Below are 27998 nucleotides of genomic sequence, written 5' to 3'. Positions count from 1 at the left end.
CCCAGTTACGTTCAAAAGAAGACACAAGAGCTGGGATGTGTCCTTTCAGTGATAGTAATAAGAACATTAGTACCTTTTGAAGCTACCAAACATCTGTGCATGGCCCAAAAACTTTCCAAAGTCAATGTGGAACATGTGTCCTGTACTTCGAAGCATTATGTTGTCATTGTGCCGATCACAAATGCCTAAAACATAGGTGGCTACACAGCACCCAGCACAAGAGTAGATAAAGTTCTCAGAAGCCTGTAATAAAGACATAAAATTATGTTAGAAAAAAATGTCTTTTTTTTTAATTTTTTTTTTTTTTATTATGTATTTTAGAAAAAAAAATGTCTTAAAGGAGGCAAGGTGAGGCAGGGCTTGCCAGTGTGCAATAGTAATCGATCACTTTTTTTTTTTTTTGGTCATAGGGTTTCACTATGTAGCCCTAGCTGTCCTCAAACTCACATAGATCTACCTGTCTCTGCCTTCTGGTTATTGGGATAACCACTACATGAGGTCCAATCCAGCACTCTTTAAAAATAATATTTGGAAAGCTGGGTCTTGTAGCTCATATTTATAATCCCAGCACTCAAGAAGTAGAAGCAGGCCGGGCGTGGTGGCGCACGCCTTTAATCCCAGCACTCAGGAGGCAGAGGCAGGCGGATTTCTGAGTTCGAGGCCAGCCTTGCCTACAGAGTGAGTTACAGGACAGCCAGGGCTACACAGAGAAACCCTGTCTCGGAAAAAAAAAAAAAAAGAAGTAGTAGTAGAAGCAGGAGGATTGCTATGAGTTTCTGGCCAGTTAGAACGAGATCCTGTCTCAAAAAAAAAATCCAAGGACAAAATATTTTAAAGGTATAAAACTATTGGTAATTTCTCTCTCTCTCTCTTTTTTTTTTTTTTTTTTTTTGGTTTTTTTCGAGACATGGTTTCTCTGTATAGCCCTGGCTGTCCTGGAACTCACTTTGTAGACCAGGCTGGCCTCGAACTCAGAAATCCGCCTGCCTCTGCCTCCTGAGTGCTAGGATTAAAGGGATGCGCCACCACGCCCGGCTGGTAACTTCTCTTAACATCATCAGCATACCAACTAAGCTATGGGAATAAAAGCCAGTCTTTTCATATGCCCTTCTAAATGTACTTACTGCTACATCTCTCTGCCTTCTGTCTTTTAACATATATGGGTCCTGCCCCTCTCTATTTTTAAATAGAGTATAAACTGGACAGTGGTGGTTCACACCTTTAATACCAGCACTCGGGAAGCAGAGGCAAGCAGATATCTCAGTTTAAGGTTAGCCTGGTTTACAGAGCTAGTGTCTATCGACACCTAGGGACAGAGAAATCTTGAAAACAACAACAACAAACGTTTGAATGGCTCATGACCAGCTTTTAAGTATCATGTTTATAGATGAGGATCTATGTTACTGTGGGGACAAAATTAATCTTGTGCTTGCCTATTCTGAACAAAACTCTGGATTCAATACCCAGCATAAAAAACATAATTTTTAACCAACATCAATTTAATTTTCCTCTCTACTAGTATAGAGAACATATGTAAAAAAAGTTAGCTCAGAGCTGCAGATATGGCTCAGCAATTACAAGTACTTGTTCTTCCTAAGGATCTGAGTTGGATTCCAAGCACTGACAACAGGAAGCTTCCAACTGCCTCTAACTCCAATTATAGATCTGACACCCTCTTCTGGGTTCATGACAACACACATAGACTCTACATTTAGTTAGCCTTGCTATTCCTGGGAATTACTAACATATCACAGACTGATATATAACATATAAGATGTACATAGTATTTTAAAGCATACATATTGATTCTTAAAATACTGTGATTGTTTTCTTCTTTTTCAGATAGGGTTTGTATCTCAATCAGTCACTATCCTCTTGTCTGAACCTTCTGAGACTGTGACTACAAGTCTGCACTATAACGCTAGTACTAGCAAATTACTGGATTGCTATTGGTCTTCGTGGATAATTTTATTTTACAACCCTCTAGAAACCATTGTTATAACACTTAACACCAATCTATTTACAACTACTCATTAAAAAAAAAAACCCACCATAAACCAGTAACTTAGGTATTAAGATTTATGCCATTTTACAGGCATGTGAAACTAAGATATAGCAAGACTTTAGTGTTTGTCAAGATCATGTAATTGCAGGTGGGAATGCCAGAATTCAACACGGGCAACAGGACTCCACTTTGCTGCATCCCTTCTTAGTCAAATGGAAAGAAGGGACTTAGTGCATGCTGTTCAACAATCCCTTTGGGCCATCATTTTATCAGAAATATTAAGATGAAGAAATACCATCTTCTGCCATACTACTTCCCAAGACTATAAAAAATTAATGTGGTGGCCTTGAATTCCAGCTCTAGGGGAACAGAGGAAGGAAGAACTTTGTTAGTTCAAGGGCAGTCTGGTTTATACAGTAAGTTGCAGGACAGCCAGGGCCTATATAGAAAGACCTTGTCAAAAATAATTTTAAGGCCGGGCGTGGTGGCGCACGCCTTTAATCCCAGCACTCGGGAGGCAGAGGCAGGCGGATTTCTGAGTTCGAGGCCAGCCTGGGCTACAGAGTGAGTTCCAGGACAGCCACGACTACACACAGAGAAACTCTGTCTTGAAAAGCCAAAAAAAAAAAAAAAAAAAAAAAAATTAAAATGGGAGTGGTCTAACTAAACCACTCTAAAAGACTCACAATATACACATTCCTCTTACTTTACTTCCACAGGTCAACAGATAGATAGCACTTCAATGACTATAAAAATGACACAATAAATTAGGCAGCTAAATGACATTAAACCTGGAGTCCTTTCAAATAGAGAGCACAAGAGACAAGAAGATGGATAAGACAAACAACAAAAGCAAATTTTTTTGAAAATGCCATACTGAAACATAATTCTTCACAAGCTAATAAAAGCAAAACAAAACTGGAGTCTTCTTAGGTTACCATTCAAAGTGACTATAGGTCTTCCTGAAGACATATTAACATTATAACAGTTCTTAGGCATTAATAGCCTTTATAACATATTCTGATAGCTCTTTAGAATAAAGAAACATATTGATCACCTTTTCATATTCTTCTTCAGAAGGATTGTATTTCCTCAGCCACTCAGCAAGTGGTTTATCTTTAAAGGATCCTGTTACACCATATTCCACTTGGATTTTCCTGAGGGTATCTGAAGCAGGAACTAGCTCCACCATGCCTTTAACAAACAAAATAAAGCTATGTAAAAACGTGTCCCCACACTAAGTTTTTAAAAATATTTACACCTTTTAATCCTTGAAATAAGATATTAAATCTGACAGGTCATGCTGAAAAATGTAAGCAGCCAAAATAAACTTATTTTTAAAAGCATCCAAGATCTGGAGAGATGGCTCAACAGTTAAGAGTACTACTGGCGGGCTGGAGAGATGGCTCAGTGGCTTAGAGCATTGACTGGTCTTCCAGAGGTCCTGAGTTCAATTTCCAGCAACCACATGGTGGCTCACAGCCACCTGTAATGGGACCTGATACCCTCTTCTGGTGTGTCTTAAGACACTCATATACATAAAACAAATAATTCTTTAAAAAAACAAAAAACAAACCTATTTACATAAAATAAAGATAACAAACAAACAGTCTGGTGGCGGTGGAGTTGCACACTTTCTTTTTTTAAAGATTTATTTATTTATTTATTTATTTTATGAAAGTACACTGTAGCTGTCTTCAGACACTCCAGAAGAGGGCACCAGATCTTGTTATGGATGGTTGTGAGCCACCATGTGGTTGCCAGGAATTGAACTCAGGACCTTCGGAAGAGCAGTCAGTGCTCTTAACCACTGAGCCATCTCTCCAGCCTCGGAGTTGCACACTTTTAACCCTTACTCAGAGGCAGAGGCAGGTGGGTTTCTGAGTTCACAGCCAGTCTGGTCTATACAGTGAGTTCCAAACCAGCTAGACCTACAAAGAGAAACCCTGTCTCTGGAAAAAATTAAAAATAAAATAAAATATAAAAGAGTATTCTAAAATGTAATGATTGATTTGTGAGTGTTTTGTGTATATGTTGTTCATGTAGTAGGTACCTAATGAACGTTCATGATTCTTTTTTTTCCTCTCTTTTTTTTGGGGTGGGGTGGGGTGGGGCGAGCTTTTCAAGACAGGGTTGCTTTGTATAGCCCTGGCTGTCCTCGAACTCACTCTGTAGACCAGGCTGGCCTCAAACTCAGAAATCCACCTGCCTCTGCCTCCCAAGCGCTGGGATTAAGGGCGTGGGCCACCACTGCCCGGCAATGAACGTTCATGATTAAGAACAATGATAGTGTCACTTGATGAACATGTAATATATATCAAAGAATGAATTCAATTGAGGACTGAATAAGATAGGTCAGTGATTAAAAGTGCCTGCCATGCTACCCCCTGAGTTCAATCCCTAGAATGCACAGAAGAAAGAAAAAGAACTTTTGTTTGTTTGTAACAAGGTTTCTCTGTATAGCCCTGGCTGTTCTGGAACTAGCTCTGTAGACTAGGCTTGCATGGAACTCACAGAGATTTGCCTGCCTCTGCCTCCCAAGTGCTAGGATTACAGGTGTGTGCCTCCACTACCACTCAGTTGAGAACTGACTCTTAAATGTTGTTCTCTGTACTTCAAACATGTGTGTCTATTCTCCAAAAACACATAAATAACAAAGTAAAATTGAAAGAATTATCAACTGAGTAACAAAATAAAAATCTACAAAAAAACAACAACTTCCCCCAAAACAAACAAACAAAAACCTAAAGCCATTATCACCATTTATTCTGTGGAAATAAAACCAAAATTGGCTTAAGTAAATGAATTCCTTATTGGGTCAATTGATCTACACTTCTGGTTAATACAAAGTGTTTATTAGGACTACTTCTGAGCTGTTTTGCTAGCAATTATATTAAATGATTAATAGTTGTTTTAAAAGTATTTAATTAAGCCGGGCGTGGTGGCGCACGCCTTTAATCCCAGCACTCGGGAGGCAGAGGCAGGCGGATTTCTGAGTTCGAGGCCAGCCTGGTCTACAAAGTGAGTGCCAGGACAGCCAGGGCTACACAGAGAAACCCTGTCTCGAAAAACCAAAAAAAAAAAAAAAAAAAAAAAAAAAAAAAGTATTTAATTATAAATAGTCCAACCAATAAGTAACACTAGATGTAAATAACCGAGACCCCGATAAGCCTGCAGCAGGACCTTTAAGTATACAACCAAAAGTAAGCTCAGAAGTAAACTACATTCATGAGACAAAGGAATCAAGATCCAACTAAAACACCTACCTCGATCTCGGCCAGTTGACAGGCATTTGAATATCACCATCCTCAGATCCAGTCCCTCTTTAAGCCAGATCTTATCCATAATCTTTATCATCTGTAAAGCTAACATATCTTGCCGCAGATCTTCACCAACCTTGAAATTAAGGAAATAAAAATCACACCTTTCCCCAAGCACTTGTTACATGCTGTAAGGTCTGAGGGGCGTTTGGAAGAGAATGTACACAGAGATTATCAAAGCTCTACTGTACTTTCCTTTTTTTTTTTTTTAAAGATTTATTTATTTATTATATGTAAGTACACTGTAGCCGTCTTCGGACACCCCAGAAGAGGGCATCAGATGGTTGTGAGCTACCATGTAGTTGCTGGAATTTGAACTCAGGACCTTTGGAAGAGCAGTCAGTGCTCTTAACCACTGAGCCATCTCTTCAGCCCTAAAGATTTATTTATTATTATATGAATACACTTTAGCTGTCTTCAGACACACCAGAAGAGGGTGTCAGATTTCATTACGGATGGTTGTGAGCAACCATGTGGTTGCTGGGATTTAGTGCTCTTAACCACTGAGCCATCTTTCCAGTCCTTGTACTGTACTTTCCTAGAGAAACTTACTTAAAACTCTTTCTGTCTCCATTTCACAGAGTGAACTTTATTTTAATTAATTAATCAATCAATTAATTAATTAATTTTGAGGTGCTGGGGTCCAAATCTTTGGTCTTGTGTACACTAGGCAAGCACTCTACCACTGAACTACACTCTACTCAACAGTACATTTAAAAAGTTGAATTTTAGAGTATGTAAAATACCTTTAATTAAGAAACAAAAGGAAGCCGGGCGTGGTGGTGCACACCTTTAATCTCAGCACTCGGGAGGCAGAGGCAGGCGGATTTCTGAGTTCGAGTCCAGCCTCATCTACAGAGTGAGTTCCAGGACAGCCAGGGCTACATAGAGAAACCCTGTTTCAAAAAAAAAAAAAAAAAAACAAAACAAAACCAAAAACAATACCTGGCTGAATAATATAATTTGAGCACAGTTATAAATATATTTTTCAGGCTACTCAAGAAAACTATGAAAAAGATTAAGAGAGACTTGCCTTAAAAAATATTAAGACAACTTCTAAAATGTCTATAATTAAAACAGATGGCACTTTTTAAAAAAAGGCACCAATATCATTAAACAAACAGAAACTTGTATCTATCAAAGAGGGTTCAATTTAAGCTGTCTTTGTGAACCTCCAATTAATTAACTTAATGAATTAACCAGAATTCTCCATTCTTTCTCTTAAAAGTGTAAACATTATGAACTCGAGAGATGGCTTAGAGGTTAAGAGCACTGGATGCTCTCCCAGAGTCCTTAGTTCAATTCCCACCAACCATGTGGTGGCTCACAACCATCTATAATGTGATCCAGTGCCCTTTTCTGACCTGTAGGCATACATACAGGTAGAACACTGTATACTAATAAGTTAATAAATCTTACAAAAAAAGCATACACATTATGATTATAACTCACAAATCTCAACAGGTAATAGATTCTTCTCTAATACTCCAGTCCTTCTGCTTCACATAGATTATTTCTGTTTCTAAAACCCAAAGGCTGGATAAGTAGCATCCCCTACAATCAATATCCAGCACATGGGAAGCCCTAGTAGGATGACCCAGGGTTCAAAGCCAGCCAGGATTATACTGAGGGATACTGTGTCACACAAACATCCCCCTAGGTAATGTCACTCCTGTTTTTGCAGCTTGGCCAACCTAATGGTGCCTGCCTGCTATAATATGTATAGTCAGGTTGGCTTAGGGCTAAAGTTGTCCCCAGTCCTATCTGGGAAGAGTGAATGTATGTCAGTAATATTTTTACAGAACTACTCACTTTTTTTTATTTTTTGAGACAGAGTCTCATGTCAAGATCAGCCTACAACTTGCAGTCTTCTTTTCCTACGCTTCCTTGAGCATTGCATTACAAGTGTATGTTACCATCTTAAATTTTACTGATTCAACTTCAAATAAATGTTTAATAAATTTGGTTAAAAGAATTTTTTTTTTTTTTTTTGGTTTTTCGAGACAGGGTTTCTCTGTATAGCCCTGGCTGTCCTGGAACTCACTTTGTAGACCAGGCTGGCCTCGAACTCAGAAATCCGCCTGCCTCTGCCTCCCGAGTGCTGGGATTAAAGGCGTGCGCCACCACGCCCGGCCTTAAAAGAATTTTTAAGCTGCCATTTTTCCCTCAGTGACCTAGTTGAACACATGGTGCAAATCTATAGTATAGTATAGGTATTTGAGAATTTCAACCAGGAGAAGAATCCCTTAAGTCTAGGCCTTCAGCCAGGCAATACAGAGGAATTATAATTAAAAAACAAAACAAAAAACAAGAAGAAGCCTAGTATGGTGGCACACACCTTTAATCCCAGCGCTCAGGAGGTGGAAATGGGGAGATAGCTGCTAAGTTCCAATTCCAGTCTGGTCTACATAGCAAGTTCTAGGATACCAGGGTTATATAGAGACCCCGTCTCAAAACCAAACCAAATGCACCTCGCCCCCACAAACCCCAAGAGACAAAAAACAAAGAATAACTCTAGTCTTCTCACCTTAAACATGACATTAATTTCTTCCCCCAGAGGATCAGCATTCACCATTGTGACTTTCAGAGGCATAGCATTAGAACTGAAGAACGAACATGACTGCAAACACAACACTAAACATTAGAAACGTTAACAGTAGCATAAAAGTGAATTATAAATTTATTCATGTTTTCCTTTTCCTCTGTGCTGAATGACAGCAAATCAAACAATGGCTGTTAACTAGCATTTACATGACCCTCCAGTAATATATGTCAACATCTCTTGATATTTAAACATAGATAGCAGTAAAATAGCTTCACTAAAAAGGCAGACATGACAAAAATTTAAAAACTTGGTGCAAAAATTTTCTAATTACCTGAACTTTAAATCTGAATTTCTCAACAGAACACACAGTTGTATGACTCTCATTCTGATCTGGAACAGTTGCACTTTCAAATATGTACTTGTGACATTCATTACTTATATAATCAAATATAAACACTTTAATAATTTCACAGAAAAGATTAACTCACATTTTACCTAACTTTTTGTGGGACTGGGGATTGCACATATAGGGCTTTGCACATATAAACAAATTCTCTACAAAAATTTACCTTAAAATTAAAAAAATTAAAAAAATAAATAAAAAAATAAATAAATTACCTTAAAATAAAATCTTTCAAAAAGCTAACGTAAGGCCACAACTCTAATTTAAGAATACAAACAAATTGAGGGAGACAGCATTTACACATTATCTTGAGTTATGACATGATTTATTTTTTAGTGCTATTTTGTTATGATTGCCATTGAAAATAATAAAAAGAATGTTGGTTTCAAAAAAAATACAAAGAAAACCCAAAGTAGTAAAAAAAAAAAAAAAAAAAATTCTGTCTTTAAGGAATACTGATTAGGTTTTAAAAAGCTGAAAAGGGCTGGAGAGGTGGCTCAGTGCTTAACAGCACAGACTGCTCTTCCAAAAGTCCTGAGTTCAAATCCCAGCAACCACGTGGTGGCTCACAACCATCTGTAATGAGATCTGATGCCCTCCTCTAGGGCGTCTGAAGACAGCTACAGTGTACTTAGATAATATAAATCTTAAAAAAAAAATGCTGAAAAATAGATCTACCAACACCCTTTCCTATGTACTTACAAACAACACATCTTATTCACACTTGCACGAAGCAACTCTCTTTTTATGCATTATTTTGAAGTGTATATGAACTTAAAGAGTATTGTAGCTGGGCGTGGTCCAGGTGCAGGTCTTTAATCCCAGCACTCGGGAGGTAGAGGCAGGTGGATCTCTGAGTTTAAGACCAGCCTGGTCTACAGAGTGAGTCAAGAGCTACACAGAGAAACCCTGTCTCAAAAAAACCATTAAAAAAACAAACAGCTAGGCAGTGGTGGCACACGCCTTTAATCCCAGCCCTTGGGAGGCAGAGGCAGGCGGATTTCTGAGTTCGAGTTCAGCCTGGTCTACAAAGTGAGTTCCAGGACATCCAGGGGAACACAGAGAAACCCTGTCTCAAAAAAAACAAAAACAAAAAACAAAAAAAACAAACAAAAACCAAACCAAAACAAACAAAAAAAAGAGTATTGTGTTACCTTAATATTTAGTTCTTTTGCCACTAGACTTGGTTTGAGAGGAAGACGGCATTTATTTCTCAGAAAAAAGGACTGTACCCGTTCCATACTCTTTTGGAGGACGACCTATGGAAAAGATTACCTTTGTAAGTACATCTTGAAAATGAAGATCTATTCATTTTGAGTATGTTCCGTGTATGCACATACATGCTCATGGAGGTCACAGGTTAGTGCTTGGTGTCTTCTGTAATCACTATTTTTCTGGACAGTCTCCACCAAACTCGGAGCTTACTGATTAAGCTCGGCAAGCTGGTCAGGGAGCCCCAGGGACCCTCTTACTTGTCTTTGCGTCCAGCTTTCCCAGCACTGAGATTTCCGGTGGGTATCACTCTGCTACATTTTTACGTGGGTACTGAGGATCTAAATTCAAGCTTGTGCTGTAAGTACCTTACTGACAGCACTGAAGATCTCTTCTTTGACGATTTCTTCTATGTCTATAAAATGTTCCTTGCTCATATCCACCTCCTCCTATATCCCCTAATACATCTCCCTCCCAACATCACCAACTCCCTCTTTCCTATGTAACTCACTAAGTCCAATTAGTAACACCCATATACACAGAGTGTGGGGTCATGGGGTTGGGGGTCTCACTATATATCCCTGGCTGCCCTGGAATTCACAGAGATCTGCCTACCTCTTTCAAGTGCTGGGATTAAAGGCATGGGCCATCATGCCCAGGAAGGTATAGCTTTTTAGAGAAAACAAGATGCTAACAGAAGTTATTATAGTTTTTTTTTTAAATATATATATGCATATAGCTCTTAACTCAACTATTTTGTCCATAGGAATATCCCATAAAGAAACAAAAGCATGCCTGAATCAGTAACATGTTTCTACAAAGTGAGCTACTAGGGAGACTGAAACAGGGCTTTGAGATAACTTAAGAGTCTGAGACCAGCCTGGGCAACCCAGTAAGATGCCATCCTTTCAAAACATAAAAGGGAAGAACTAAGGAATGCTAGGGGACGGGTGAAGCTGTATGTAGTAATGTTCACAGCAGCATTACATGGGAAAGCAAAAATATATAAACAATGTACATGGAGGCTCAGAAATCACGTTCTCAGTACTTGGTGACATTATATACTCACAGAATGTGAAGTGTAACAATGTGCTGACAAGACTTCTCCAAGATAAAGTGAAAAGAGCCATTTTCAAGAACAAAACAAAACCAAGGAACACTATTTGAAATAATCTAAGAACATCTGAATAGACACCCTGTCTTGTGTTCATGACACAAGACAAGCTGAGGTCAAGAATTAAGATACATTGTTATGGCTGGGGGTAGCAGTGCATACCTTCAACCCAGCATTGGGAGGCAGAAGCATGAAGATCTGTGACTTTGACACCAGCCCGGTCAACATAGTGAGTTCAAGGACAGCCAAAGCTTATAGGGAGACCCCTTCTCAAAAACCAACCAACCAACCAAACAAAAAGCAAAAAAACCAAACAAGCAAAAAAAAAAAAAAACCCACCCCCCCAATTAGATATATAGACACATACACATTGTTATAATTGCAGTATTTCCAAGTTGATCTTAGATTCAAACATAGCTCTTATTAAAATTTCAACTGCCCAAGTTGAAAAGAACTTTTTTTTATTGTAATTCTTTTTTTTTTAATTTTTAATATTTTTATTACATATTTTCCTCAATTACATTTCCAATGCTATCCCAAAAGTCCCCCATAGCACCCCCCACTTCCCTACCCACCCATTCCCATTCTTTTGGCCCTGGCATTCCCCTATATTGGGGCATATAAAGTTTGCAAGTCCAATGGGCCTCTCTTTCAAATGATGGCCGACTAGGCCATCTTTCGATACATATGCAGCTAGAGACAAGAGCTCCGGGGTTCTGGTTAGTACATCATGTTGTTCCAACAATAGGGTTGCAGATCCCTTTAGCTCCTTGGGTACTTTCTCTAGCTTCTCCATTGGGAGCCCCGTGATACATCCAATAGCTGACTGTGAGCATTCACTCCTGTGTTTGCTAGGCCCCGGCATTGTCTCACAAGAGACAGCTATATTTGGGTCCTTTCAGCAAAAACTTGCTAGTGTATGCAATGGTGTCAGCGTTTAGAAGCTGATTATGGGATGGATCCCTGGATACGGCAGTCTCTAAATGGTCCATCCTTTCATCACAGCTACGAACTTTGTCTCTGTAACTCCTTCCCTGGGTGTTTTGTTCCCAATTCTAAGAAGGGGCACAGTGTCCACACTTTGGTCTTCATTCTTCTTGAGTTTCATGCGTTTAGCAAATTGTATCTTATATCTTGGGTATCCTAAGTTTTGGGGAAAAGAACTCTTAAAAATTGCAATGAGGCTGCAGAAGTATAGGCTCTTCCAGTTGGTGGCTTCTGGAGGGGTTGGGGTAGGGGACGGAATTAGTTTTCTTTAAAGGGCTGGCCACTGGGAGTTTGACCATGCTCCAGTAAATATATGGGCAATACAAATTGGACTTGGGTTTGTTTGTTTGTTTGTTTTCCTTCTTATTCTGTTTTGGGGGAGGTCATAAGAGTTGCAGTGAACCTAGGGGGACTGGGAAGTGAGTGGGATCAGGGTGCATTATCTGAAATTTCCAAATAACTAATAAAAACATAAAAAAAAAAAAAAAAAACAACTGCCCAAGTGAGTTGACAAGTATCTTCCAGCACTGAGGAGGCTGAGGCAAGAAGATACAGGAGCCAGCCTGCCTGGGTCTGTAGAGAGACCTCCCCCCCCCCCCCCCCCCCCGAGTACTTGTATTCTCTTTGATGGGAACATACCTGTCTTGTTGATCCACTAGCCTGTCTTACTTTTTCTGCCACTCCTCCTAAAAGCTGTACAAGTTTCATCTGCTTAGAAAGCTCTTCTCTGAGTCCTTTTCCTCCTACAGAGAGGAGAGCACCCAACACATGTTCATATCTGCTTCCAAAGTGTGTATCATGCAAAGCATCCTTGAGAAGCCTAATGCAACAAAAATATGTATGCATGTCAGTCACCTCTGTGAAATAGATGAAGCTCCTGCAAAGATCTGTTTAACAAGATCTATTTTGTATATCTAGGAAATTAAGTCATATGAGCAAGAAAAGGTTCAATAGTTATTATAAAGCTATAATGTCCAAATATTGTCCAATTTTATTAATTTTGGTTTTAAAGATTAAAATTTTAACTTCTATAAAATAACAGATTCACTACACATCTGATTACCCATGGCAAGTATCATGAGCACACTGTTTATATTTAATGATTATGACATCTCTGTCAATATCTAAAAAAGAAAGGAGCCACATGATAAAATTTAAATCTTACCAATACAAACTGTGTGCTATCTGGATGTTTCCCAATGCCCTGGACAGAAGGAAGCGCACTAGTGAACTATTCAAATAAATTTCATATTTCAAAGCCTATGTGTAAGAGGAAATAAGCATTATTAGGAGTCAAACCATATTAAATTGTTCAGATAAAAAGCATTAAATACATAGCCAAAATATTATTTATAAATACGAAGCCACAAAGTTTTATAGCTCAGTGGTAAAAGGCTTGCCTAGCAGAGACTTTTTTTTGGTTTTTTTTGAGACAGGGTTTCTCTGTATAGCCCTGGCTGTCCTGGAACTCACTCAGTAGACCAGGCTGGCCTCGAACTGAGAAATCCGCCTGCCTCTGCCTCCTGAGTTTTGGGATTAAAGGCGTGCACCACCACGCCTGGCTCTAGCAGAAGCTTTATACTACATCCACACATAGTGTCCTCAACATTGCTGCTGAACTGTAATGGCATTTTAAAATAGAAAAGGGGACCCATAATCATTCCCTACCCACTGGCACTAGAGTGAGTTGGAAGCAAGGTAGTAAAACCTCCTACCTGTACAAACTGTGGGAGCAGATCTGCTAGCTCATCATCACTAATGGCCTCCATCCAGCTCACAGCAAGCGATCGCACCTCCTGATCAGCAAATCTAGAATATCAGAAAAATCAAGACTTAACAGTAATTTCTTCCTAATGCAGCTGTACTAACTCAAAACACATGCTTAGTTCTGGCTGAACCTCCTCCACAATCTCCACTTTTTTTGTTCTGTCTTGTTTTTTTATTTTTTGTTTCTCTGTGTAACCCTGGAATTCCCTCTGTAGACTAGGTTAGCCTCAAACTCAGAAATCTGCCTGCCTCTAAAGGTGTGTGCCACCACCACCCAGTTCACAAATCTCCACTTAACTCTTCCATTCTTACTATTCCTTCTTCTACTTGTCTATCACATTGTTCTCCTGCCCTCCTACCCTTCCCTCAATACCTTTCTTTTTACTCAAGTAGGAAAAACACTAAATGAAGATTCTATTCCCTGGTTATTGCAAAACTTTAGCTTCATTAAAAACTAATTTTGTCCCCATCATAAAATATTAATTATTAATAATTATAAATTTAGATCTTTATGAGTTCGAGGCCAGCCTGTTCTACAAAGTGAATTCTAAGACATTCACAGCTACACAGAGAAACCCTGTCTTGAAAAGAAACTTTTTTGTAAATTATATAGTAATTAATAAAAAATTATTATTCAAAACTAGCCATTTAATTATTTCTTTAGGTTAAGTTTTATTTGACACAAAATGCTTTTTTGACCATTTTAATGAAAAAGATTATGTTTACATAAATTACATGTACACATTTACATTATCTTATGCTGTTTTCACGTTAAAAGGGAAGTACCCGTGCAACATAACACATTGATGGAAAATTTGACAAAAAAAACCATCAAACAAATGTATTTGACTTACTTTGCATCAAGGAGCTCCAATGCAGCTAGTGGGCACAATGGCGGCCACTGATGCAGCAATGAGTAAGTTTTGGCAAGATTAGCCCACTTCCAGTTTGGAGCACTTGCTAATATCTTCGGAAGACAATTTGGATGTTTTAGGCAATAATAGCGGTTTTCCCACAAAAAGACCTTATCTTCTTTAGATAGTCTGTATATATAATAGAATTAAATTACTTCCCAGTAGAATTATGATATAGTTATCTCAATAATTAAAAATTCAAAGAAGAAATATATTCACTTGTGACAGTGACTTCTTGATAGTACTAATACTAATATCAAATAGGAATATTCAATGTATAGCAAACATCACTAATCTACCTTTATTTGGAGATGAAAATCGTTCTGCCTTGACAAAGTGCTGTATTTGTTAAAATAAAGGGAAATTCCAACAAGATGCCAAGCACTACAAAGCGAGAGTTAAATAAGCAGAGCTAACCCTGTAAGGCAGCAAGGAAGGACTCCATCCACACAAGTAAAATCAAGTGCAACAGGGAAAACAAATGCTGCTGCGGTCTATTTTTAGGGAAGCATACAGTTGAATTGAAAAATAGTCAAAATGGGGAAAAAAAGTATTTTGGAGACATTCTGAGTTAAGTTCAATGACATGTTCATGAAATATTTCACTGTTGTTCTTCATTCCTTTTGAGGCAGGATCTTATATAGCCCTGGCTGGCATCAAACTTGCCATGCAGCTTGAGATGGCTTCAAACTCCTGTTCCACAAATATGATAAGAAGCATGTAAGTTATGCTGGCTAGTTTTAGGTCAACTTAACACAAGCTACAATTATCTGAGAGGATAGAACTTTAACTGAAAATGCAGACAAGCCATATATTTTCTTAAGTAATGATAAAGGATGGAGGGCCCAGACAATCTCTGGTTGGTGTCATCTCTGGGCTGGTGATCCTAGGCTCTATAAGAAGGCAAGCTCAGCAAGACACGAGGAGCAAGGCAGTAAGCAGCAGCCCTCCATGGTCTTTGCATCAGCTCCTGCCTGTAGGCTCCTGTCCTGTTTGAGCTCTTGTCTTGACTTCTTTCAGTAAGGAACAGTGATGTGGAAGTGTAAGCCAAATAAACACTTTCTTCCCAAGTTGCTTTGGTCATGGTGTTTTACAGCAATAGTAACCTTAACTAAGACAGGAATCTTCCTAGTTCTCCTACAGACAAGCATCTGTACTGCCAGGCCAGGAAGCCTTGGGACTGGGAAAGCAGGCTGTGAGTGGGGTCGAGCATGTCCAAACCCCAGAATTCTTATCCTGAGATCTGAAGGAGTAGGATCTCTCACCTACTGCTCTGGGCCTGCATGTACTAGTCCACATAGCCCTATGCCCCCAATCTTTGCCTCACCAAGGGAGGTCACAAAGCTGGCAGCCAAGTTAAACTGCCTTTCCTCTTATAAGGTCATGTCCAGCAGCACCTGGAATTCCTCCTCATGCAGAGGAGGCATACCTAGCCATGGCCAATGATATACATTCATCTTGATAGCCCTTAATCACCCCTAAAAAATTTAAACAGTCTTTATTCCTGCCCCACCCCCCACAACCCACCAACTGAATTAGTTCTCCAAACCTGTTCCTGGGTGTGTGCTCTTTGTTCACAAACTCACTGTTGACCAAGATCCTGCCTGTACCACCCAGTCCTGGTGCACAAAGAGCCTGACTACCCCAAGGGAGAGGTGGACCAGGACAGCATGCTATGCTTCCAGAGATGGTCTATTCATACAAAAGTATCCACATGAGTGTGTTCTAGATTTTATTTTCTCTGTGTTGATGATGTCACCATCCTAATCTGCAGCTTAGTTTCTCCATTTACTGTATCACGTACTAATATATACAGCTATAAATATTCACCATTGCTACCTGGATAATTGCATTTCCCATCAATGGACATCAACCATCAGTTGGCAATGCAAATAAATATTACAAAGAACATTTGTGTTTCAATACAGAAATACATGAGGATTTTCTCTACTTTATACTAGGAAGCAGCACTGCTGGGTTGCAGTGTATACACATTATAACGTCCACAGATTTGTCAAATTGCTCTTCAAAAGGAATGTGGCCTTTAAATATCTGGCTAATAAAATAATTCTCTCTCTCTTTGTGTGTTATGTATCTTTTCTTTGTGTGTTACATATAGCTTCAAAGGATGATGATTATAGACCTGTGGAAGAGCAGTTGGTGCTCTTAACCGCTGAGCTATCTCTCCAGCCCCCCAGCCCCTATATCTCATTTTTAAGGGCTTGCCTTGTTCATCCGCTTTCTGTTATTACTTAGCTATTTATCTTATTAACATTAAAATGTCCTTTAAAAAATTTAGTGTGTGTGGGTGTGTAGACAGTGTGTGCTTGGGCATGCATGTCATAGAGCATGTGTGGCAGTCAGATGACAACATTTGGAATCTGTGCTTTCCTTTCACCTTTATGTGGGCTACAGGATTTAACTCAGGTGGCCAGGCTTGACTGGCAAGCACTTTTATCTGCTGCACCACCTTGTCAGCCCATGAATAGATTAAGCAAATTAATCAACTGATACATATTAGAAATATATTTCTCAGCCTGTTTGCCTTTGATAATACAAGAAGGACTGGAAGATGGCTCAGTTGGGAAAGTGTTTGCTATGCAATTATAAGTACTTGAATTCAATTCCCAGCACTGATGTGTTGTATTTTGTTTTGTTTTAAAGCATCTGGGTGGTGGAGGTGGAGACGGAGACAAGTAGATCTTAGGGCCTGATGGCCAGCCAGTCTATTCAACTTGCTGGCAAGCTCCAGATTCAGTCAGAGACCCTATCTCAAAAATAAGGTGGAGAGTGATTGACTAAGGAAGATATTTAATGTTAACTTCTATATTCTATATGCACATACATGTACACATACAGTAAAACATGATTCTGGGTAAATGGCTCAGTGGAAAAATTTCTTCCTATGCAAACATTAGCACCTGAGATCAGGTCTTTAGCATTAACATATAAATTTGGTGTGGCAGTGTCCATCTGCATGCCCAGCATTGGGAATGAAGAGACAGGGAGAATTCCTAAAGTCCTGTGGCCAGCCAGCCTAGCCAAGAGTCGAGCTCCAGGTTCAGTAAGAGTCTGGCTCCAAAAAAAAAAAAAAGGTTAAAGAGACCCCAGGTAGACCTCTCTCCACATGGGCACACACAGACACACGTGTTACAGAAACAATTTTAAAGGCTAAACAATTAAAAATACTAAAAGATTTATACATTTCCCTGATTTGTATGTAGCCAGTCTTTCATTGGCACTGTTGGGATCATTCTTCACTCCCAGTCCCAAGTGGCCCTCTTCGTATCAAGACAACTTCTAAATCATGGGCTATAATACAAGCTTTAACCTTAGTATTACATCACAGGACAGTCCCAAGAAAGTAATAAACAAAGCATACCCAAATGATGAATCTCTGTGAATAATATCCAGAAGTTTCCCCTTTATATCACTCTCCAGTGTTTCCAACTTGTACTGCTGTATAATGGGTCTATCAATTTGAGGAGATGTATAAATAATGTCAAATGCAGGAGAAGGAAAATCAACCTGAAAAAATTAACAGAAATCAGTGAAAAAAATATGTGTGGTATGTGTGTACTTGGTTTTCCAAAGACAGAATTTCTCTGTGTAGCCCCGGCTGTACTGGAACTCACTCTGTAGACCAGGTTCACCTTAAACTCAGAGATCTGTCTACCTTTGCCTCTTGAGTCTTGGGACTCACCACTGCCTGGCAGAATCAAATTATAATCCAAAATTTCAATATTAGTATCTTTGTCTTTCAGGAAACCAATTTTTCTTAACAATCTAGATAAATTGATATTAAGTATAAAGCTGGTGCTTTTTCCTTCCTGCTGATAGTGATTACCAACAACAGTTTGTCATTCTCAAAAGCATGTTTTTATTTCTTGGGATAGAAACGGCATGTTTTACTCTCTCAGAAACTGCAAATGGTTTTATTAACACTTAAATTAAAGACAGATTGTGAGATTAAAGCAAGATTAGGCTTCTTTAATAACAATCCATGTTATGGAATATACAAACACTGTTTAAAAAGACATTTACACTTAAGCCCTCCGTGAATCAATAACTACCATTACCTGTAGCACAATTCTTTCCATGACATAGCCTTTTTTGGGCATTGCTCCAGGAATAGAATTTGTATGTGATGAAGTCCAAAGGTAGAGAAGTTTAGTCCCACATGTTAAAAACCTTAATGAACATAAAAAGAATACTGTGATTTTCATTTTCAAAATTTCAAACCCACAAAACATGATAATCAACTTGGAATGTTGGTAAAACAGTACAGTTTTAAAGAATACATTGAAAGGAGTCAGCTACTACACTACTGAGAAGTTAGATAAAATATTAAAGTTGGGGTGGGAACAGAAAAAGGGAGAATAAAAATGCATCTTGAAAAGAATGGCATTGAGAAGAGAGCAGAGAAGGGATAAGGACGGCCACTGTTGTCTAATACCACTATGTAAACAGGAAGTGTCCAAGTTTCCCCCAGAGACCAGGACTTCAAGTCACGACCTGGATTACAGAACCGCATCCTGATTTTTACCATTAGAATAAAAAGCCAAGAGAATCAGTAACTGCTTTGTAACATTGAAACACAACTTACTTGAGGCAAACTATATTTAGCACTCCTCAGTACATTTTTTTCTTTAAAAGGCTAGACAATAAATATTTAGGAGCCTACATATTTGTAATCTCAGTATTCAGGAGGTTGGAACAGAACCTAAAGTTTGGGATAACCTGGGCTACATAGTGATTTCGTGCCTAAAAACAATAAAAAGTAATTTTAAATGAATAAATACAGTTTAAAAGGCTGGACATGGTAGCACATATTTATAATCTCAGCTATAACAGTCTCTGTTGCAACGTCTTCATTTGGCTATAGTAATATAAAGTACTTAAGAATGATATATAAATGAGTATATTGTATGATATAACAAATTATATTTATTAAAAATAGGAAGTGGGATTGGTAAGATGTCTTAGCTCTTGTTCTTACAACTGACAACTTGTAATCAATTCCAAACCTACACTGTGGAAGAAGAGAACTGACTTCTGCAAACTACCTTTCGACTTACCCACACACATACACTTTAACTGAATGTTTTTTTTTTTTAAAGATTTATTTATTTATTATATGTAAGTACACTGTAGCTGTCTTCAGACATACCAGAAGAGGGCGTCATATCTCGTTACGGATGGTTGTGAGCCACCATGTGGTTGCTGGGATTTGAACTCCGGACCTTTGGAAGAGCAGTCCGGTGCTCTTACCCACTGAGCCATCTCACCAGCCCACTGAATGTTTTAAGAAAACAAAAACAAAAACAAAAAACAAAAACAGGGCAGTGGGACTCAAAACATACATTGATCCTTATTCTCGAACTAGCAACTATTTAAAACAATTAGTTATGTACTTTGGTAAATTAAAGTTCTTTTTTCAAGATTAATATTTAAACTTTTTGTGTATGCATGTATGAATAAAGTCTAGAGAGATGGCTCAGTGGCTTAGAGTACTTGCTGCTCTTACAAATGACCTTAGTTCCTAGGATCCACATTAGGTAGCACACAATCACTTATGACTCCATTTCTGGAGGAGAATTCCAAATCTTCATTACATATTTCATCTATAAATTGTTTTGTATTTCCCCAAAAATAAACAATTTCAGGGCTGAGGAGACAGTTCAGTTGGTAAGTACTTTCTCTACAAGCATGATCCTAGTCTGATCTCCAGAGCTCATATTAAGAAGCCAAGGATGCCAGTGTATATTTGCAATCTCAGCGATAGGGAAGTGGACATAGTGGTAGGTTCCTGGAGCTCACTGGCTAGTCAGTCTGAGACCCTGTACCTCAGATATAAGGTGATGAATGGCAATCATGGTTGTACTTGAAACTCCACATGCACATATGAAGTTACTATCCCCAGAGATCTTTACAACTCTTAGATCAAGGGCTCATAACACTAAGGACTGGTTAGTGAGTTAGAACTGTTTAATATTGTTCTATCTCTGAAAATTGAGAAAGGTGGGAATTATAAAAAATAGATTTTACAATCAAGAACTGATATAGCCATTGCACTGTGTCATAATATACTTTACAGAAATGACAGTGGTTGGCTACCACTTTTCTCCTGGATCAGTGAGTGACAGCAATCCTTTGCATATTCACCAGATAACTCTGAGACTACAGCAGAGAGACTACTTTCCTAGCTCAAAGCTTATGCTGTCACTGCTTCCAACCTGGCCTCCAGCCTGTTTTTGATGTACAGAGTATCAGAGAACTCACCATCACAATTCAGTTAACACTCACCGTTTAAAATCAAATAGAGTTAAAGAAACTTTGCCCAGAGCTTCTGGCCCCTTTCTCTGTTTATTAGAATCAGGGGAACTTCCACTGCTCTGATTTAAAACTCCAAACAGAGTAAGATGAAGAACTGATTCTAATGGCAACTGCGAGATCTGGATAGGAAAAATGATTCTGTGGGGCAGAGAAAAAATTTTGTTGGTGTTAAGAAAAAAAAAAAGATTAAAAGTAAGGATTAGTAATCACTTGATGAAGACTAATTTTAGATGTTTTATTTCACTTATAAAACAATCTTTAGTTCTGAGTAACTTTTAGCTAAGTAGCAAGTATGGCTAACTTGTAAAGTTACATCTTAAATTTCATTATCATTATAAAACCTCAAAAATGTAACAATTCTTTCTGTAAAAATGTCTAAGAACTTAAAGATAGGCAGTTCCATAATTAGGCAAAATAAAATTAGACCTTACTTCTGCAACTAGCTATTTACTTAAATATGACAAGTTCTCTTAGTTAAAAAAAAAGTATTTAAAAAATTAACATTACAGAATATTATCAAGTACATAGATTTAAGATTCAGCTTGGTTGTTAAGAGCTGGATTCTTGTATAGTGCTTTATAATAAGAACTTAAGCAAGCAGTTTATAAAATACAAGTTCTAGAGTTCTATATAAATTTTTATCTTTGACATGACAAAGTCTACAAAGTAACACTACACTATTGCAATTTTAAAACAGAGATTTAAAGGAATACTTCAAAAATTTTAATGTTAATTACAATTTGTCTTATAGTATTTTGTGTAGAAGATGTCAAGATATCAGTAAGAATTTACTGAATTTCAATGGCTATCATAGTAATGTATACATTGGAAAAATTACAGAATAGGGTACAGTGAAATAATTATAAAAGTAAAAAAATTCCACTTACAGTTCATCCCATTTAATAAGATAGAAGAAATTCTTATACGTGCCAACCTTCTTTGACTGAATAGGTTTAAAAAGATCCTTCCCATTGTGAGACAGGGAACATATCAAGTAGTATTTTTCATAACTGAGAAAAGAAAACTTAATTTGATTTCTAGGTTGGTAATATCTAACTAACACAAGTACATTAGCAAATTTTCCCAAGTGACAAAATGGTCACCTTTTGTTTTTTGAAATCCATGTGAAATTTAACCCTTGAAGATTCTACAGAAACAGAGGAACAGTGTAACAAAAGAAGTAGCGTGGGAAGCATATACCCCAAGTGTCAGCCTGGGGCTGGGAATGCTGGGACTATAATAATCCCCATAGAATATAAGCTGTTTCAGGTACTGTGCTGAGAGGGCAGGTGAATGATAACAGAGTGTGTGTTTATCCGTTTCTAGTTAAGCCCACGAAGTGCCAACACTCTCTTCCCTTGGTGTGACTTCTATTACATCCCTGGTTTTTGTTGGGGTTTGTTTAGTTTCTCTGGTCTTCTCCTGAGCACTGGTGGAGATGCTGATGCTACTTTCCTTTGCTACACCACGGTAATATTCAGCTAAGCTTTACTTAACATACAGACCCAGGAATTCAACCAATTCTCACAGTATTGCTGTATTCTTTTCACTAAACACCAATAACTTAGTTCCAAATTGCTGTTCATACTGACACAATAAGACAATCTTCTAAGAACCTTGGACTCAATAAAACTGTATTCTTCTACTCTAACTTACTTCTAGGTTTACATGCTAATCATTCTACTCCTATCCACAGCTTTTTCTGGGTGTGAATAGGTAGGGTGGTGGTTGTTCTTGGACACTTCGCATTCCTCTGTCTCCACCTTCCAAGTACTAGGACCAAAGGACTGGATGCCATGCCCACCCATATCTATAACTTAAAGTTATACAGGGCAGTGGTGGCCCACACCTTTAATCCCAGCACTTGGGAGGCAGAGGCATGTGGATCTCTGAGTTTGAGGCTAGCCTGGTCTATAGAGAGAGTTTTTGGACAGCTGGGGCTACCCTGTGTCAAATGAAAAAAAATTTTTTTTCACTTCATTTATTTAAGAGTGTATCTAAGTCCATGAAAGGGTGTGTATGGAGGATAAAGGACAGACAACCTGTGGGAGTTGGTTCTCTCCTACTATGTGGGTCCTCCTATATAGAACTCCAATGAACAAAGGAAAATACAAGTTTAAAAAAAGCAACCCAATTTGTTTGCCATGTTTTCAGCTGGGCATTTTGGAATGCACCTGTAACCGTACTACTTAAAAGGCTGCAGTGAAAGGATCACTCAGTCTCTGAAGATGAGAGCAGCCTGAGCAGTATAGTGAGACAGACAAAAAGAAACAGGCAGGAATAGCCATTTAAACGAAAGCTCCAGAAAGTCATTGTTCTCGTTTGTTACTGGATTTCCAGTACTGAAAACTCTGCTTGTAGATGGGGCTCAGTAAACACTTATTTTTCATGACTTAACAACAACACTTTCAGCTACAGAGTTCAAGGCTACATAGCAAATTCCAGAACTGCCAGGACTACATAGAGACCCTGTTTGAAAACAACAACAAACACTCTATCATTTCAATTCAATTGAATTTAATTGAAGCTCAATTCAAGTGGAATTTTTTGTTTAACTCTCCACTAGACTTTATTTTATTTTGTTTTAAGCCATCATGAACAGATTTCAGTAAAATATTAAGTTTATACTTTACAGTTTATATTAATTATTTTAAAGTAAATTAAAATTGGCCCCAAAATGCTATGCCTTAAAGATTTTAACAAAAGAAAAGAAGTCAAGAGGAACACCCTTATAAAAGACATCAGTAAGAAGGAATATGCTCTTACAGAATTCAAACATTAGCAGCTGGTAGACTGTGAGCTATTAAAGGGATATAGGGCCTGAATTCTAGTCCCATTACATTTTGTTTCAAATTATGTTGATTCTAAAAGGCAGGCAGAAAAGCTCAGCAATCTTAAGGTAATTCTTTTAAATAACATTTTTGTTTCTCAATTTCACTATATATTTTCCTGTGATTTTTGTTGTTGTTGTTGTTTTGCTGTTGTTTTCTTGTTTTATTTTGAGACAGGGTTTCTCTGTGTAGCCCAGGCTGTCCTGGAACTCACTCTGTAGACCAGGCTGGGTTTGAATTCAGAGATCTGCCTACCCCTGCCTCTACCTCTGCCTCTGCCTCCACCTTCAGAGGGCTGAGATTAAAGGTGTGCACCATCATACCTGGCTCTCTTGCTCTTTTTTCATATCATAAAAATGACATTTTTCACTACAATTACTTCAGACGGCTCTGTAATTTTATTAAAACCACAAAGGTACAAGGGTTTCCAGTGATCTTTAAATTGTTCATTTAAACAAAAAAGATAAAAGTAGTTACCAACACTAAGTTAGTGTAACTTGTGGGTAAAGCTGTGGATGTCCTTTAAGCAGCTACTTACTTTGATACCCAGTTACTGGAAATTCCGTGTGCAGCATAGACAGTGAACTGGAGCTGCTCTGTTGCAGTCCATGCTTCCTTGATGTTCCTGCTACCTCGGGGACAGCCTGTAGAACACCTACTAGAATTTGCATGGAGCCTGAGAAGATCATAAATCGCTGTTGTTAGGTGATCCATGCTTACTTGAACAGGATTTTCAGGATTCAGTGACCCTACATTGAAACAGAGTCTTAATTCTCTGAAAAAGCAAAAATCATTGCCAAAATGTAAAACAAAAAATCTAAAGACATACCCTTAGTTGAGTTCTTCCTTGTGTCACTTCCAGATAATGAAGTCACCTGTATACACATGTATCAATTAGTCAGAAATTGACCATAATTTAATATAAAATGTTTACTGTTTCTTCCTTTTTGGAGACAGGGTCTTGTGTAGCCCAGTCTGGTCTCAAACTTGCTAAACTTCTGCTCCTCATCCAAAATGATGGGATAACAACAGGAGTGCATCACCAGTCTAAGCCCTTGCTTTTGTTTTAAATAACCTTTACTTTTGATACATTCATTAAATGTCAAAGAAACCCTTCTCAGAAGAAATTTACCAAACATGTTGGAAAAATTAATAAAATAGCAAACAAAGAAATGGAGGGCTATGAAAATGCCTCAATCGGTAAAACAGCTGCCAGGAAAGCATGAGAAAGAGTTCCCTGCACCCAGGTAAAAGCGAGTGTAGCGTGTCAGCACAGGGAAGGGAGAGGGTGTGAGGCAGAAGGTGGATCCTTGTAGACCCTGGAGCTCACTGGCCAGTTAATGTAGCTAAGTTGATGAACATTAGGTTCTACAAGAGACCCTGTCTCAAAAGGAGTGGAGAGCAGCTAACATCTGTTGTAGAACTCCAATCCCCACATGGACCATATTTGTCCACCCCCAACACATATACGTACATGAACATCTATCTGCATCCACATAACACAGACACAAATGCAGAATAGCAACCAAAGAAAAAAGCGAAAACATAGACCTAAGTAAACAGGTTTGGTTTGGTTTTGGTGATGGGGTCTTATTACTATGTAGCCCAAGTTGGTTTTGAACTTAGAGATCTACTAGTATCTGCCTCTCAAGTGCTGGGATTAAAACTGTGTGCCACTATGCCTGACAACAAATGATTTTTAGTAATATGAAAATTAGGGCAAGTTGGACTGGGAAGCATGCCCATAATTATAGCACCCGGGAAGCCGAGAAAGGAGGAATACAGCAAGTTCAAGGCTGGCCTGGACCAGAAACAAAAGGCTGCCTATAGTCAGCATGCCTACAGTCAGTGCCTATGAAGTAAGAGCAAGACAGGAAGTCTAGGACTTCCTTGGCAAAGGTACAGTGAGTTGGAGACCAGCTTGGAAAATATGAGGCCCTGTCTCAAGAAGACAGACAAATAAGAGCACCTAAAACTTACTATGGAAAAGAATGAAATCAGTTCTTTTATTTTAAATTAAATAATTATTTTGTAACATAGTACAGTATTTTTCACTATCATGAGAGTAACATTCCTAAAGAAAAGAATCTAAACTCTATTACCATTCAGTGATTAAAGGAAATTCATATATATCGTAAACTCCCATCTTGACTACACTTTACTCTTCCTTTTTTTTTTTTTTTCAGTGAGAAGATACATTTAATGACAACAATTAATCTATAAGGAACATAGGCATGATCATTTTCAATGATACTATGTTTCTTACTTTTCTTATTTCTGGGCCAAAATACCTGAAAAGAAGCAGTGGAAAGGAGGAAGTTTTGCTCTGGCTTGCAGTTTAAAGGGATACATTCCATCACCTCAGGGGCACTTTACTCTTCCTTTAGTCAATAAAGGAATAAGAATAAAAAGAACAGGAACTTCCGACATTGAGTCTATGGTGATTTGAGTTTCCAAATAATTTTTAAACAGAATCCTGCAAATCCCCTTCCCCCAACCCAATAAACCAAACCAAAACAAAATGTTGAGGACACTTTAAGTGTCATGAGGCTAAAATTTCTGTAAGAAGGAGTAGACTTGTGAGCAGCCAGACACAGAGGAGCAGGCCAATGACACAGCTTCTCCTTAAAATGTATAGTAGCTTGTGAGGTTCACTTTTTCTTTATTCCTTTCAATAAAAGACATAAACATTTTTATGAACTGAATTTATTAAAGTCCCATGGAAGGAAGTATCATGGGACACAGTTTTATTAAAAACTGGCATATGCATAATAGAAGACTCAACATCTGGCTGCTTCTAAGACAAAGCCACTTCAACAGGGCAGCGGTATGGCTCAAGTACAATAAGCACAAACATTTCCATCAAGAGAGGACTGGAAGCACTACTCTAGGTTTCCTAAATCGCCAGGGATCTCACTTATAGAGGGAAGATGATTTGAATCCACTATTTGGTGTCCATGTTCACAAAGTTCTTCCATCATTTCAACAAGGAATCCCCACTTCACCAAAAGAGCAATTCACCAAAAGCCAAAAGTAAAAGTCAAAAAAGTTCATATGACAATATCTTGTCTATAGAGGTAAACATCCTGTTTAAGTGGCAGGTGGTCACTTAAGTCCACACACATACTCACATCAGCACTTTTATTCCTTGGAAGGTTAACTGCTCGCTTTAACTTCTTCACTGCTTCTGTAACGGAGGGGGTCTCCACCCCATCTAAAGCACTACAAATTTTTCTTACTGCTTTAATCACTTGATCAACAGCTCGGTGCTGGTTCTTTAAAAATGAAAAGTAAAATAAAAATAACGAGGTAAAATATTCAACTCATGTCAAAGATGACGCCAGAAGCTAGATATTTTAGACAATTCTGAGATTAGATACTTTCTACTGAAAAGTAAAAGAACTGAGATAAGTTCTTAATCATGTGGTATGCTGTGAAAAAATTTACTAAAGCAAGGCATGGTTAGTTTTCACTCCGAAACAATTATTCATATGTAAATGTTATTAATTTCATATTAGAATTAAAAGACAACAAATTAGGAATAATTACTAAATCATCTTTTTTTTTTTTTTTTTTTTTAAAGATTTATTTATTTATTATATGTAAGTACACTGTAGCTGTCTTCAGACACTCCAGAAGAGGGCACCAGATCTCGTTAAGGATGGTTGTGAGCCACCATGTGGTTGCTGGGATTTGAACTCTGGACCTTCGGAAGAGCAGTCGGGTGCTCTTACCCACTGAGCCATCTCACCAGCCCCTAAATCATCTTTTTAAAACTAGATTTGCTCATACATTTAAAATAAATCTAAAAAGCAAAACTAAATTTATCTACCTTTTGTTTGTTTGTTTGGTTTTCGAGACAGGGTTTCTCTGTATACTCCTGGCTGTCCTGGAACTCACTTTGTAGACCAGGCTGTCCTGGAACTCAGAAACTCACCTGCCTCTGCTGGGATTAAAGGCGTGCGCCACCACGCCCGGCTTTATCTACCTTTTTTAAAAGATTATTTATTATACGTAAGTACACTGTAGCTGTCTTCAGACATACCAGAAGGGGGCGTCAGATCTCATGACAGATGGTTGAAAGTCACCATGTGGTTGCTGGGATTTGAACCGAGGTCCTTTGGATCCACAGTCAGTGCTCTTACCCACTGAGCCATCTCACCAGCCCTAAATTTATCTTTTAAACTTTCACTTGGAAGTAATTTCCATGTTGAAAATAACCCTCTTTTGTAAAACACTAGTACAAAAAGTACAAACTTCTAATAAAAGAAATCATAACCCTTGAGGGGCTTAAGAGATAGCTCAGCGGTTGGTTAAGAGCTCTTGCTGCAGCAGATGATCTCTATTAGTTCAAGACTAGCCTAGTCTAGATAACAAGTTCCAATTAGACAGGGTTGTACAGAAACCCTGCCTGAAAATAACAAGTCAATCAACCCAACTAAAGTTATCAGGAGAACCCGAGTTTGCATCCCATCACTCAAAAACAAAAGCTGAGCATCCCACAAATGCCTATAATTGGCTCTGAAGGACTCCACAGGTACCCAGGTATGTAGTGTATTCCTAC

General features: G+C 38.3%; 1 protein-coding gene across 2 annotated transcripts in view; it reads right to left on the bottom strand.

Moving 5' to 3' along the window:
* Positions 1-27998, bottom strand: part of Pik3c2a (phosphatidylinositol-4-phosphate 3-kinase catalytic subunit type 2 alpha) — a 96352-nt gene that overhangs the window by 12929 nt on the left and 55425 nt on the right. For both annotated transcript variants that reach the window (XM_085841370.1, XM_085841371.1), the window contains 16 exons: positions 26566-26709; positions 24264-24309; positions 23973-24183; positions 21491-21613; positions 20574-20741; positions 18347-18458; positions 17650-17795; positions 14208-14396; positions 13302-13395; positions 12752-12846; positions 12226-12406; positions 9428-9532; positions 7853-7945; positions 5272-5401; positions 3063-3199; positions 74-243 (listed from right to left, as the gene is read on the bottom strand). In XM_085841370.1, coding sequence (XP_085697496.1) covers positions 74-243; positions 3063-3199; positions 5272-5401; positions 7853-7945; positions 9428-9532; positions 12226-12406; positions 12752-12846; positions 13302-13395; positions 14208-14396; positions 17650-17795; positions 18347-18458; positions 20574-20741; positions 21491-21613; positions 23973-24183; positions 24264-24309; positions 26566-26709 — 2144 coding nt within the window. The remainder of the gene's footprint in view (positions 1-73; positions 244-3062; positions 3200-5271; positions 5402-7852; positions 7946-9427; positions 9533-12225; positions 12407-12751; positions 12847-13301; positions 13396-14207; positions 14397-17649; positions 17796-18346; positions 18459-20573; positions 20742-21490; positions 21614-23972; positions 24184-24263; positions 24310-26565; positions 26710-27998) is intronic.

Source organism: Mus caroli, unplaced genomic scaffold (genome assembly GCF_978045245.1).
Source record: "Mus caroli unplaced genomic scaffold, Mus_caroli_1 scaffold_8, whole genome shotgun sequence".
Classification (NCBI taxonomy): domain Eukaryota; kingdom Metazoa; phylum Chordata; class Mammalia; order Rodentia; family Muridae; genus Mus; species Mus caroli.
The sequence above is the reverse complement of the archived record's forward strand: the minus strand, read 5'-3'. Positions and strand labels throughout refer to the sequence as shown.